General features: G+C 59.6%; 1 protein-coding gene across 4 annotated transcripts in view; it reads right to left on the bottom strand.

Moving 5' to 3' along the window:
• The window catches only part of KIAA1614 (KIAA1614 ortholog), a 31,879-nt gene extending 19,245 nt beyond the window's left edge, over positions 1–12,634 (bottom strand). For 3 of the 4 annotated variants that reach the window (XM_045536341.1, XM_045536343.1, XM_045536345.1), the window contains exons 1-3: positions 12,126–12,634; positions 9,494–10,419; positions 8,724–8,787 (exon numbers count right to left, since the gene is read on the bottom strand). In XM_045536341.1, coding sequence (XP_045392297.1) covers positions 8,724–8,787; positions 9,494–10,419; positions 12,126–12,175 — 1,040 coding nt within the window. In that variant the 5' untranslated portion in view covers positions 12,176–12,634. Of the gene's footprint in view, positions 1–8,723; positions 8,788–9,493; positions 10,420–11,708; positions 11,920–12,125 lie in introns of those variants that run through there. The other variant, XM_045536344.1, reaches the window with a different exon arrangement.

Genomic DNA, 12,634 nt, shown 5'->3' with positions numbered 1-12,634 from the left:
GAGGCAGAGACCCCAGAAGGATCTAGAAAAGGGTAGGGGAGTCTCCAGATTATTCTATTGTTCCTTCCCTGGGCAGACAGCGGGAGTTATCGGGGAGGAGGAGGGAGGAAAGGGCCTGGGGTTGTCGGGCTGGGCCTGTGCCCAGACAGATGGTCTTTACACGCGTCACCTCGCTCCTTCTGTCTCTGCACCCACACGCGGCACCACCCTGAGCTCCCACCGCAACACGAGGAACCGGGGCCCTGTCCCTCGCAGATCTGGCCCTTTGGGGGAACGGCGTTTTTATAAACCCTGGTGTTTTCTTGCCTTAGTCCCCATCCAAACCTGTCGGCATCAGCTCAGAGCTCACAGGCTCAGGGCTGAGAGAAATGAAGTTGGACCCAACCCAAGTCAGCAAATGGCTCGATTTTCATAATAATAACGGTCCTCGACCAGCCCTCACCCCCCACAGATGTGCTGCCTCCCTGGCCAGTCCAGAGCTGCAGAAAATGACAGCAGCCCTTTTTCAAAGCTGTCTCCCAGTCGGTGACACACAGCCCGCACCGGGTCACAGCACCGACAGCAGCCCGCAGCCTCCTGCGGACGAGGCGGGGTTCTCCACGGAGCCGCTTTCCCCAGCCAGGCTGGCCGCGGGCAGGTGTTCCCTGCGGTTGACAGATGAGTGTGTCCAGAGTAGAGAGGAGCGGGCGCGTCGCTCAAGGTCGAACATCAATCGTGAGCAGAGCAGACAGCCCCGCTGCCTCCCGCGTCGTTCCGCATCCTCTCCCCTCCCTGGGACCCAGGGCAGGCTGAGGATGTTTGTGGCTGGGACAGACACAATCAGCATCCCCAGTGGCTGCCCCCGTCCTCCCTGTCATCCACGCGGGGCTGTCCTCTGCAGGGAGCGTCCACAGAGAGACCCGGGGCAGGCAGAGGCTCAGCTGGGTTGGATCTCAGACCTGCGGCCCACCCGACCCAGCCCCTGTGCCACATGGGAAAAGGGACCTCATCCTGGCAGGGCCAGGTCGTTTCCTGGATGACAGAGATGTCAGTGGACGATGGCACAACCCTTCTCCAGGGAGAAGGCCTCCTCGGGGCATCCTTGGACGAGCTCTGGGCAGGCTATGATTTTGTCCCCCTTCTCTTTTTCTTCTCGTCATTTGCATCTAACCCTGCTTTGGGGCCACGGGGGGCGGGGGGACGGCTGGAAGAAAGGCACCATCTGTGCCTGTGAACCCTGGCAGGGCTCAGGCACAGCTCTGCAACAAGGAGGGCTTTACTGCAGCGACGTGAAAGTGAATCTCCCGGCCCGCTGCCTCCTTTGGCAGGAGCGGCCTCCCTGCGCACAGCTTCCCGGCAGGCAGGTCCTCGCGGCGGCCGAGCGCAGCTGCGCTCCCCGGGGCTCCTGCTCCGACAGCAGCGATAATGAGGTTACCAGCCCCGAGAGCCGCCCCTGCAGCCGCGGGCCTCTGGCTCCCAGCCCACACGCTCGGAGCCTTCCGGTGACAGCTGTGGTTCCGCGGCCGTCGGAGGGCATTTGTCACAAGACCTGGTGGGCAGGCAGGAGGGCCCCCAGGCAGCTGGCCAGATGCTGCCAGGATCAGCCTTGCCCCCAGGTTTTGAAGCCATTTTCCAGCTTGGCTGTTTCCTTTCTGCTCCCTCCACTTGGAGCTGTTACTATTTTTTTCCTCAGCTGCCTTGCTTCGGCTCCTGGCAGACAAAGCTGGTTTCTCCGCTGATTAGAAAAGCAGGGCTTTTTCGGCGCCCGGAGGCATCCAGGCGGTAACACACTGAGCAGGGAGGAGTGGCAGTCACCTTCACAGATTGCAGCCAAGGTCAGCGAAGCAGGCGACTCCTCCTCGTTGGGCACCCTGGGGAAGGGAGGCCCTAAACAGCCCCATGGCAGGAAGGTGGTCTTTCTGCGGGGGCAGGGGGCAGGCAGGTGCAGTGCTGCGGGTGCTGAGCCTGTCCCCAGCTAACTGCCCACCTCCCACCGCCACATCGCCCTGGTCCACCCAAGGGGCACCCAACCCCTCCAGGGTGACAGCCTCAGGCTCTCCCATTTGAGGGAGATTTCCCAGTGGGCAGGGCACAGGAATAGAGTGGCTGGGTGCTTTCCCTCCTCGGGCCTCAGTTTCCCCATCTGCAAACAGTGGCAGTTGGAGAGGGAGAGGAATCACATGGCTACCCTGTGCGTCCGGATCTGTGGCCACGTAGTCTGCCACAAGGTGGGGACAGGATTTTGAAGTCCTCCCCTTGTGGAGCTCGCATCACAGATGTCTGGCCCTCAAGGAGTCGCAGCCCCTACACAGAGCTAATTGTTGGGGAAAACTAGCGCTCCCTTCCCTCTGCCCCTCCAACCGCCAGCACCCTAACTGCTTCACGAGGACAAAGGGCAGCGTAGATGGTCCCCAGGTCCCTAGTGGAGGGACAGACAGGCTTAGCTATGACTTTACCTCCCCCGCTGCCAGGCAGGTCAGGAAAACCACCATTTCTCTCCTAGCCAGGGAGGTCAAGGGGACAGAGTGGCCTTTTTCTCCAGCCACCATAATCCTGGATTAAAATAAGCTCCAGCAAGTCTGCTTTTAACCCTTTCATCCCAGGTGCATGAATCAGGGAAATGACTGGGGACAGAAAGAGATCTGACACTTCCCAGACTCCAGGATGCAGCCAGTGGGGAGAAAATACACAGTGCACAGAACATACACGAACCTCTTTGCTTGGCATTTGCTCCATTTTGTCTATTTTACAGCTTTTGGATGACCAAAGACGAGCTGTCTTACTGTCATCGTGGGTACAGTGTCCTGAGTGAGGGGAAGAGGGAAAGTTTTGCCTAGAACTGATTCTGGCCCATGGGCCCCCGAGGGCAGGGACTTCGCCTTGGCCTCACTGTCGTGCTGGGTGGCACAGGCCCTGCTTCCCAGGTCTGCAGGACACGGGCAGGACAAAGCCTGGAGTGGTGGTTAAGAGTGTGGCTCGGGGTTCTAATGCCTGGACTGCCACTTCCTGCTGTGTTACCCGGGCAGGTTACTTAGGGGTTCAGGGAGGATCCACCCCATTTAACACTTTCAAAAGGACCTGGGGGGAGGCCTGCAGCCCTTCCTTAAGCAGTTGGCTTTTGGGGGGAAAGAGAGCAGCCCTGTCCCTGCCTGGATGCAGATTCCCTGCTGAGCGTGCAAGGAGGCTGTGGCCTGGCCCCAGATGGCCACAAGGAGGCAGGGGTCTGAGACACCCCGAGATGGGAGGCCAGGGGCCTGCTCAACTCCGGAGGGCAGGGAGGAGGACTTCCTTTCCTTGCAGTCCCAGCTCCCCACCAGCTGAACGGCATTGGGTAAATTAACTTTCTCAGCTCCGGGACTGGTAAAGACGGGGGCCATGATGAGATTTGCACGTGTGCTGTGCGAGGGCGGCAATGATGTCTACAGGACAATAGATCCGAGAGTCCCGGCAGCACTGGCTTTGCGGTAGGGCTCCAGGGTTCACGTCCTTCCCCACCCAGGGTTAAGAAGAGACACTGGGAGCATGTTAAGTGCTTGCAAACACTGTGGAGTGGTTAAATTTAATTATATTTTCTCTTTTGTTGTAAAGTTTTGGTAGGGTCGGGAGTGGTGTTGGGGTCTTTCTTAGGGCCTGTGAGTCTGAGTCGTGGGGCAGGATGGAGCTGGGGGAGGCGGAGTGAGCCGCACAGGCAGGGGCTCGGCCGCTCCCAGGGACACCCCTGCTCTTGGGTGTCCTCAGAGCCCTGGGAGTCCTGGGCGGTGCGTCGCCACCGTTTGCTGAGCCCTCGCCCACGCTCTTCCTTGCGCGCCTCTGCCGGACATTTCCCAAATGCCTGCTGTGTGCACGCACGTGACAGGCGCTGGGCCTGAACACAAGAACAAAACAGTTCTTGCTTCAAAGCTTAGGGAGGAGACACATGCTAGCAACAGCCACGGCTGCAGCCAGTGCAGGCAGAGGGCGGTGAGAGCAAAAACGGGCAATTTGACCTGAAATTACACGGGTACACACAGTGCTTGGCTCACAGGAGAGCCTCTGTGACATTGCGATATAATAAATACACATTTGGTCTCCGCCCCTGGTTCCTGGCACACTCACTGCTCCTGAAACCCTTGGAATCTCAGGAGTGATAAGGGTGCCTTTTGCATGTTAATGAGATGACGGGTGGCTGGGGTCCCCTAGGTAGCTTCAGGATGGGGGCTGGGCACCTGATAGACCCAGGCAGGAGTGCAGGCTTGGAACATTCAGCCCCGCCTCCTAACCGCTGGGGAGGGGAGACAGCTGAGGCCAGTGATGTAATCAACCCTGCCTCCGCATGGGAGCCTCCATGAACACCCAGAGGATGGGCTCAGGGAGCTTCTAGACAGCCAAGTACACGACGGCGCTCCCGGAGAGGGCCTAGAAGCTCCACGCCCTTTCCCCCAGGCCTGCCCTGTGCGTCTCTTCCGTCTGGCTGTTCGCCTGGGTCCTCCGTAATATTCTTTATGATAAATGGGTAAATGTAAATAAAGTGTTTCCCTGAGTTCATGAGCCCCCCTAGCAAATTAATAGAACCCAAGAAGGGAAGAGTAGGAACCCTGAGTGAGAGCTAGGGGGTCGGAAGTACAGGTCACAAGCCGGGGCGTGCGACTGGCAGCCGGAGTGGGGGCAGTGTGTCTCGAGGGACTGAGCCCTGCTTAGCCCGTGGGAGCTGCTGCCATCTCCAGGCAGACGTGTCAGAATTGGATGGAACTAGAGGGGTGTCGCCAGAGAATGGCTTGGCGTGTGGGGAAAGTCTCCACACATTTTGGTGGCCAGCGGTGAGCGTTCTGTGCCGTATTAAGTATGTGAGTAGGAAAAGCACTTTGGTTTTTTCCTGCCTCAGTTTCCAAAAAAGCTAGTTGATATATTAACTTTTAAAAGCCTGAGATTTTCTCACAGCAGTGGGCCTGACCCCCTGAGCCAGAGGCAGGGCCTCTGAAACTCTTAGGGCCGTGTGCTTTAGACTCTACGAACTGCTTGAGGCGAGGGAGTTTTGCCCCCCTGCAATCCCAACAGAGACCTGAAAACGGGGACCCACCACCGTCTGACCTGCTGCAGTCTGGCCCCGGGCTGCTTGCAGCCGTCTTCCTGCAGGGCGTGCACGCCCGGGACTGGGCTGCTGGATCTATAAACAGGCACGATTCCACAGCAGGGATAAGGGGAAATAAACAACCTGGGAAATCCTCTGAGCTTCCCCCATCACTATAGCACAGACAAAAACAAAACCCTAGAGACCTCTCCTCTCCCTTTTTCCCACAGCAGACTAATAATTAAAGCCCCTGCAGACACATGGCAGGATCTGGGCCCTCCCAGCTCACACACACAGAGGTCCTGATTGGAACCAGAGGGGGCCTGGCACTGCCTCCCCGAGGAAGGCCCTGGGCCTCAGGGCCACCCGGCGCCCGCGGCAGCCTGGCACGGGGCTTCCTGCACCAGAGGCGTTTGGTGTGGAGTCCACTGCCGAGTTCCATTGGCCGCTGCTCCTCTGCTCTCACACGCTTCCCGCTCCTGCCAGGTCTATTTGGGACCCTAAGGCAACCTGTCATCCTGACATGTCTCTTGGAGCCTCAAGGAAGAGAAGAGACCAAGCTGGCCACGGCCATCTGGATCCAGAGCCCCTGGACAGCAGTGACGGGACAGCCATGGGCGGCCAAGAATGAGCAAGGACAGAGATGTTCACTTCCGCATCACCCCCCACCCCTGCAATGAGTCCGTCCCAGGCACTGACCCCTGCTCTGCCCTCTCTAACGCCCCCCTCCCGCCTCCTCTCCCCCAAAGTCAAAACCCGATTTCCCAAATCATCTTAGCAGTGACTTAGAGAGACACCAGCTTATCCATGGAGCCTGTCACTAGACTTCTTTGCCCATACCGGAGAACAGAGCAGGATGGGAGGGGCACAGACCCCCAGATCCCTAGCCCAAGGGTGGCCTGTGGGGGCAGGGACAGGACAGCTCGTGGCTGTGCAGCGCAATGGTTAGAGCGCAGCCCTTAGAGCCAAGGGTGGTCCACTCCCTGTGACTGCTCCGCTACAAGCTGGGCCACCCCCCGACCCCGACTGCTGTCATGGGCTCCGCAGTCACCATCATTTCATGAGCTGCTTGTCTCATGACCAGGCAGAGCAGTAACAATTACGGACATAATTAAATACATGTCGGGTTAACTTGATCGTGATGGTTATTTGATTACAACACGGAACTGCATGGAAGCTTGACTGAACGTGAAGCGGGACATTCATTCCCCAAACCCGGAGAAGACAGAAGGAACGAGGGCCTGCCCCAGCCAGAGCACGTCCTAACTGACGTCCTGGGGCCGCCTTCGGGATGGCCATTACGATGGTTGGCCACAGCCTCAGAACTCTGCTCTGCCCAGGCCTAAGGTCCTAAGCCCCTGAGTAGGGACACTAAGCCCCAGGGCCTGGCCTCATGTGGCACTCCTGGGGCACAGAGGGAAGCCTGCCTTACTTCAAAGATCTCCTAGGAAGTGCAGCCCTACAGAAGTGGCATCAGTAAATCCAACCCACTTCAGGGAGAGGCGTAGCCTGCAGTGTCTCACGGGCCACTCTAATGTCTGCCCAGGAGACTGGGCGTAGAGTCACATGAGGAGCCCCGTCCGGGAGGCACCAAGGCCCGGCTGGCCTTCCTCCCTCCCCGAATCTGGGCGTGTTCTCCGGCCCTCAGCCTGGCGCCTACTCTGCAGGGACCTGACTGTAGATGGCCAAGAGGCCACTCTGAACAACTCCCAAGCCAACCAGGCAACCCCACAACAGCTCTGTGCGCCGATCTGCTACGGATTCTAAGGGGACATTTTGTTAGTCTTTGAACAGGGTCCTAAAGCTAAGACACCTTCTCTCTCTCTCTCTGTCTCCCCCCACCACACACCCACCCTACCTACATACACACATCATACGACACACATGTGCACACGCCCCGCCTGCACTCTAAAACGCAGCCGATGGCTGCCTGGCGGGTTAGGCAACAGTCCCGAAACCCCAGTCCTGAGGATTCTACACAAATGCCACCTCCTCGCAGGATGAAGGAAAAGGTACCACTCCTTTAAAACGAGTGGTCATTTTGCAGATTATCCAATGTGCCAGTCAGCAGCTGTGGCTTCAACCTCCAGACCATCCCCCCGTGGCCGCGTCTCCCTGCTGGACCTTTCTCTCGTCAAGGGAAGAATCGGGGGAGGGCAGGAGGAGCCGCTGCGGGAGGAGGGGGCCCCGTCCCCATGCAGGGTGCATCTGCTGCCTTTTCCTCCGAGTCCCCAGGGAAGGAGGTGGTGGCAAAGACAGAGGCCTGCAGAGGGGCGGAGAGGGGTCAGCGTGCAGCCGAGGACCACGGTCCCCTGTGCAGTCACGCCCCCAACACGGCAGCAGGGTGAGGTGGGGAGGAGACGAGTGGCTGAAAACTGTGGCCGTGGAGGTGGGAGAAGGGACCCTTAGCAGAGGCGAGGGAACTGCGATTTCAGAGCACAGCTAAGGAGGGATGACGGAGCCACGTGTCACCCTCCCCACCAGACCCTTAGCCGAGCCGAAGCCGCGTCGCCTGAATCTGGCTGCCTCGCTTTGTTGAAGCAGGGCACAGGACTGGGGGGCTGCTATGGTCTGAGTGTTTGTGTCCCCCCAAACTTCGTATGTTGAAACCGAATCCCCAGCGTGATGGTGTGAGGAGGTGGGGCCTTTGGGTGACTGGGTGATTAGGTCATGAGGGTGGGGCCCTCGGGAATGGGATTAGTGCCCTTAGAAAGGAGGCCCCAGGGAGCTGCCTTGCCCCTTCCACCCTGAAGCCGCTGTGAAAAAGCGCCATCTAGCAACCAGAAAGTGGGCCCTGGCCAGACACTGAATGTGCTGGTGCCTTGATCTTGGCCTTCCCAGCCTCTAGAACTGTGAGCAGTACATTTCTGCAGTGTTTGTACACCATCGGTCCATGGTACTTTTTATAGCAGCCTGAACAGGCTCTGTCCACATTTTCTAGACGGTAGGTCAGACTAAGTGGAATTTATGCAGGGAGCAGCCTGATGATGGAGAAGCCACAGTGTTGACCTCTGCCCTCGGCAGAAACCATGAGACATTGTGGAGGCTGACGTCACCGTGCAGCTGTGGGAGTGGGAGCTCCAGGACCAGCTCCAGGACCTCTTAGCCTCTGTGCCAGGAGCCCAGCACTGACTGAGGCTGAGGCCAACCCTGTGGAGGCACCAGCGGCAGTTCAGGCCACAGATGGCCCCAGCCCCACCTCTAGCATACTGTTCCCACGCTGCCCGGAGCAGGACACTGCCCATGGAGGACAGGTGGCCCCACTTCCCCCACCTCGCCCCAGCGGGTCCAGCTTCCCCGAAACACTGGTGCAAAGTCTGTGGGCAACACGGTGAGGCTGGAGGTGAAGCCCTTGACATGAGCCCGGCACATTCTCTCGACTGGGAAAGGAATTGAGCAAAGGCTTTGCGCTCCTGTACTTTTCCCCAGGAATTCCACTTCAAAGATAAAGAGACAGAAGCCTGTGCAGGGAAGTGGCTCCTGGGGACACCGAGGTCAGTGGCATTGCTCTCTGCAGGCCCTGGGCGCCCCAGCCGTTCTGCTCAGGCAGCGGCAGGCACCAGCCCGGGGCGCTGGCTCCCTCCACAGGCTCTCGGGAGATGGTGTCCGCCGTCTGCCGGTGCGGGGGTCTCCTACCGCCCTGACGCGCAGTACGTGGAGGAGGGAGGGAGAGAAAGTGTGGATTCTGCACTCGTACCTGTTCCGCTCTGAGTCCTGCAGGGAGCTGCCCGCGTCCCAGTCCACGTCCCCCGCTGGTCGCTCTAGGACCCCGAACAGAAGCAGAGGTCAGGGCAGAGCCGGAAACAGGGCTCAGCTGCCACTTAATGAACATCCAGGAGAAAGGTTTCCCCGGAAGCAATTTACTCCCCAGACAAAGCCGACACCCTGCCTGAGTCCCAGCCTGCGAAGTGGCAGCAGAGCCTGTCACCGTGACTGATGGTGGGGGCGGCCAGGGGCCTGAGAGGACCAGGCGTATCTGCTCGGGCGTGGGGTGGTGAACGAGCCCGGGGGTTTGGAACGAGAAGGAAGGAAGGAGAAGGGTGTCTTGGTCCGCACGCTCGCACGTGCCAGTGGCGCTACAGCTAGCTCAGCCCGGCCCACAGGCCCCTCGACCTCTCTAGGGCGGGGTTCCCGTCTGTTTGTCCCACCAAGAGGGCAATGCGGTCCACTGGGGGCTGAGGGCATGTCACTGGAGGGAGAAGCAAAGGCCACTCTGGAAAGGGCTCCAGCCCCCAGGGACGATGTCATGGAGCACAGAGGCGGCTCCCACTGGTTGGGAGGGTCAGGGGCTTTTCTGCAGACGGGGTGGCCTGCGAGGTGGAAAAGAATCTATGTCAGAGCCAAGGATCAAAGGACATCCTGGTGATTCTGGGGACAGGCTCTCCCTCCTTGTCTGCCCCACCCCCTTCCCCTTTCTCTCCGCTGCACCCTCCTGCTACCTGCCCCCCAGCGCAGAGCCAGGCCCACCTGCTGCAGCTGTGCCCCCGGACGGAGTCCAGCCCGGGGCTCCCGCCTTGCAGGGGCTCCGCCTCGAGACACTCAGCATCTCCTGCAGCAGCAGGCGGCTCCTCTCCACCCGCTCGGACAGCGACGGGGCGCTGCCGGCAGCCCCCAGGTCTCCAGCTCTCCAGAGACCCCCCGGCAGGGCCGTCCTGGGGCCAAAGTCCTCCTCAGAAGTCAGGGATGTGCTGTCCAGGTCTCCCCCTGTGGCCGAACAATCTCGAAGCAGGTATGAGCTCCCTTTCCTCAGGCTGGGAACGTGGATGATTTTGTGACCAGGCCCAGGGCCCCCGTGCCGGCCCGGGGTAACTCTGTGGACGGGGCTTTGTAGCAGAGAGCCAGGCCCCAACAGCAGACCCCTCTCGCGGCCCGGGCTTGTCCACATTGCTTCTGGAGGCCCGTTCCAGCACTCGCACCCAGGGGCCGGTGGGCTGGGAGGCCTGAGGCCCCCATTCCTCGTGGGTTCCTCCTCATGGTCACTGCTGTTCCGCTGCCCGTCAGTCAGGTTCTGAGCAGGAGGGACCACCGCAGCGTCGGGCAGGAAAGCCCCCTCTGACGGCGTGCCGGCTCCCCCTGCCTTGACTTGAGCGTGTTTGGGTTTCTTGGGGGACGACCGTTCACCGGCAGTGGGGCAGGGCCCGGCGCCCTGTTTGCCTGCTGTCATCTTCTCCTTCAAAGCCCTCACCTTGGACTCCAGCACCGAGGGGCCTTGGAGCTGTGCCCCTCCTGCCCTGGGAGGCCGGGGGGCCATCAGGCTGGGTGGTCTGTCTCCCCGAGGGCAAGGCCAGGGTAGCGGGAAGTGTCCCTTATCCGGTGGTGGCTCAGGACCACTTCTCTCCACAGCAGAGGTCACCTCCATGGGGCTGGCTGCTCTGCTCCCTGTCTTGGGCACTCTGCAGGAGAAAGCAGACAGAGCTCCTGAGACCCAGCACTGGGCCAGCCCCCACAACCTCCTGGGTCCCCAAAGGGCCTTGGCGTTGAACCCTGTCCAGATGAGATGACCTGGAGACAGAGCACGGGAGGCCCTCTAGACCCTGTGAAAGCACTGTGAAAAGTACACATCCTTGGACAGTGTAAACGTTATTGAATTTTTATTTCCAAGTCTGAGTAGTGCTCTAGTTTTTCTGCCTCTCTTTTATAGATGGGCAAAATGAAGCTTCAAACAACATGCAATCCTATGCCAAACGTGAACCAGAGTGAAAACCAGGGGAATTTCCCAATTCCTGGCCTCCTGCTTTGCTGAAGGGTGGTCTCTGCAGAGGATGGCAACATCTGCTAAAAGGCAACCGGTCTTTGCTTCCCCAGAGGAGCTAATGTGGATGGTGGATCTCAGGAAGATGCCACACAGGATCTGACCCTCCAGTGGAAGGTGCAGCATCCCAACCTCACCCCTGAGCCCAGGGTACAAGCCACAGGGACCACAGATGGGGCTGTGCTCAAAGGAAGACCATGATCTGGCACTGACTCCTATCGGGCATCTGCTTTGTGCCAGGCAGGACTGCAAGTGCTTTCAAACACACGCTCTCCAATAATCCTGACACAACTCTGCCAGAATGGTATGATTACACCGACTTTTACAGATGGAGAAACTGAGTCACAGAGCGATTATATCACATAGGCTAAGGGAAGCCAGTTTGGAATCCAGAGCTTCTCATTCCAAATCCAGGGCTCTTTCAAAACCTCTGCAGGTAAGAGTGTCCAGTCCGCAGAGGCTGGTGACCTGCCGGCACGGCACAGCTCCTTAGTGGCATTGCGGATGTTAACGGCTTCCCCGGGGAAGAAGTGAGCAGGGGATTTTATTCCTCAAGGTGTTAAGTGTGTGCGTACATGCCCCAGTGCCTTAATATCTATTCTACTCTCTGAAAAAATGCTACTTTAATCTCATACATGTAGATGTGTCCCGCTGGAAATAAACTTCGCGTATAAAAATCCGTATGTGCATAAACTACAAATCAGGGGTGAATTATTCACTTCATACAGTGACCAAGGATTCTTAAAAGGCCAGCCCCTCTGCAGTAGTTTATTACAGTTCAATTTACACACGTTTCAGGAATGCACATAGTTTATAAAGCAAAATACACATATGATGCAAAATGCCGCATCATTTTTAAGCCAGTGAGGTTTAAGGATTATCTTTAGGAGGACGGACATCATTTGCTCTACCCGTTAATCTAAAACGTACCAAGTTGATCTGTGCAGCCCAGCCGCCCCCTTCTTCCTCTCCTCTAGGTCCAATCCAGGAAACGGGATTAGAACGCACTAGGAGCGATACCACACATAGTAACAGAACTTTTTGACGGGTAAACTCCGGAACTGCATCCCAGAGATGATCCATCTCAAGAGACCTTAAAGCACGAGACCCTCCCCTCGGGGTGCTCCGGGCACAGTCTCTCGGGAAGATTGTCCAACTTGGAGCCGTCTGGCTCTGACCTAAGTGCTGTACATACTCGCGCTAACGCTGAGAAGCCGGAACGAGAGGGACGTGAAGGGCGGGCCTGCCCCACGACCCTTGCAGCGCTGGGGCGGTGGCAGGCCCGTCCCCGCTCCGCAGGCCCGCCACCCCGCCCGGCCTGCCGGCGCCTGCCTCCTGCATACTCACGGAGGGCCGCCGCCCGCGGGTTTGGCCGCCGCCGCCTGCATCCCCTCCATCCCTCGGGGAGTCGAGGCCCTCCTCTAGCCCTCTGTCCCTCCCGGGCCCGCTCCAGGGTTCGGGGAGGGGTGTCCGGCCCCGACCGCAGGCCGGAGGGAGTGCGGCCCGCAGGCCTCGCCCCTCGGGGTCCGGGCAGGGCCGAGGCTGGGCGGGCTCCGGGCTCTGCGGGCCGCCCCGGGCCCGGCGGGGTCCGGCCGAGCAGCCGTCCCGCGGGAGGACAAGGGGGAGGCGCTGGCGGGGAAGGAAGTGGCATCGGCTGCCGGTTCAAGGCTTTGCCACTGAGGGGAAAGAGGCCAAGCCCGGCGCCTTCCCGCCGGGAAGGGAAAGCGGGAGCCGGAGCGGAGGTGGGGGGCGGGCGGCGGAAGGGGCTGGAGGAGCCGGGACCTCGGCCTCCCCACCCCCAGCCCGCCGGCCAGAGGCGCGGGGCAATCCGAGCGGCGGCCTCGAGTTTGGGCGGC

This window comes from Lemur catta, chromosome 23, assembly GCF_020740605.2.
Source record: "Lemur catta isolate mLemCat1 chromosome 23, mLemCat1.pri, whole genome shotgun sequence".
Classification (NCBI taxonomy): Eukaryota; Metazoa; Chordata; class Mammalia; order Primates; family Lemuridae; genus Lemur; species Lemur catta.
This window is presented reverse-complemented; position numbering and strand designations above follow the sequence as displayed.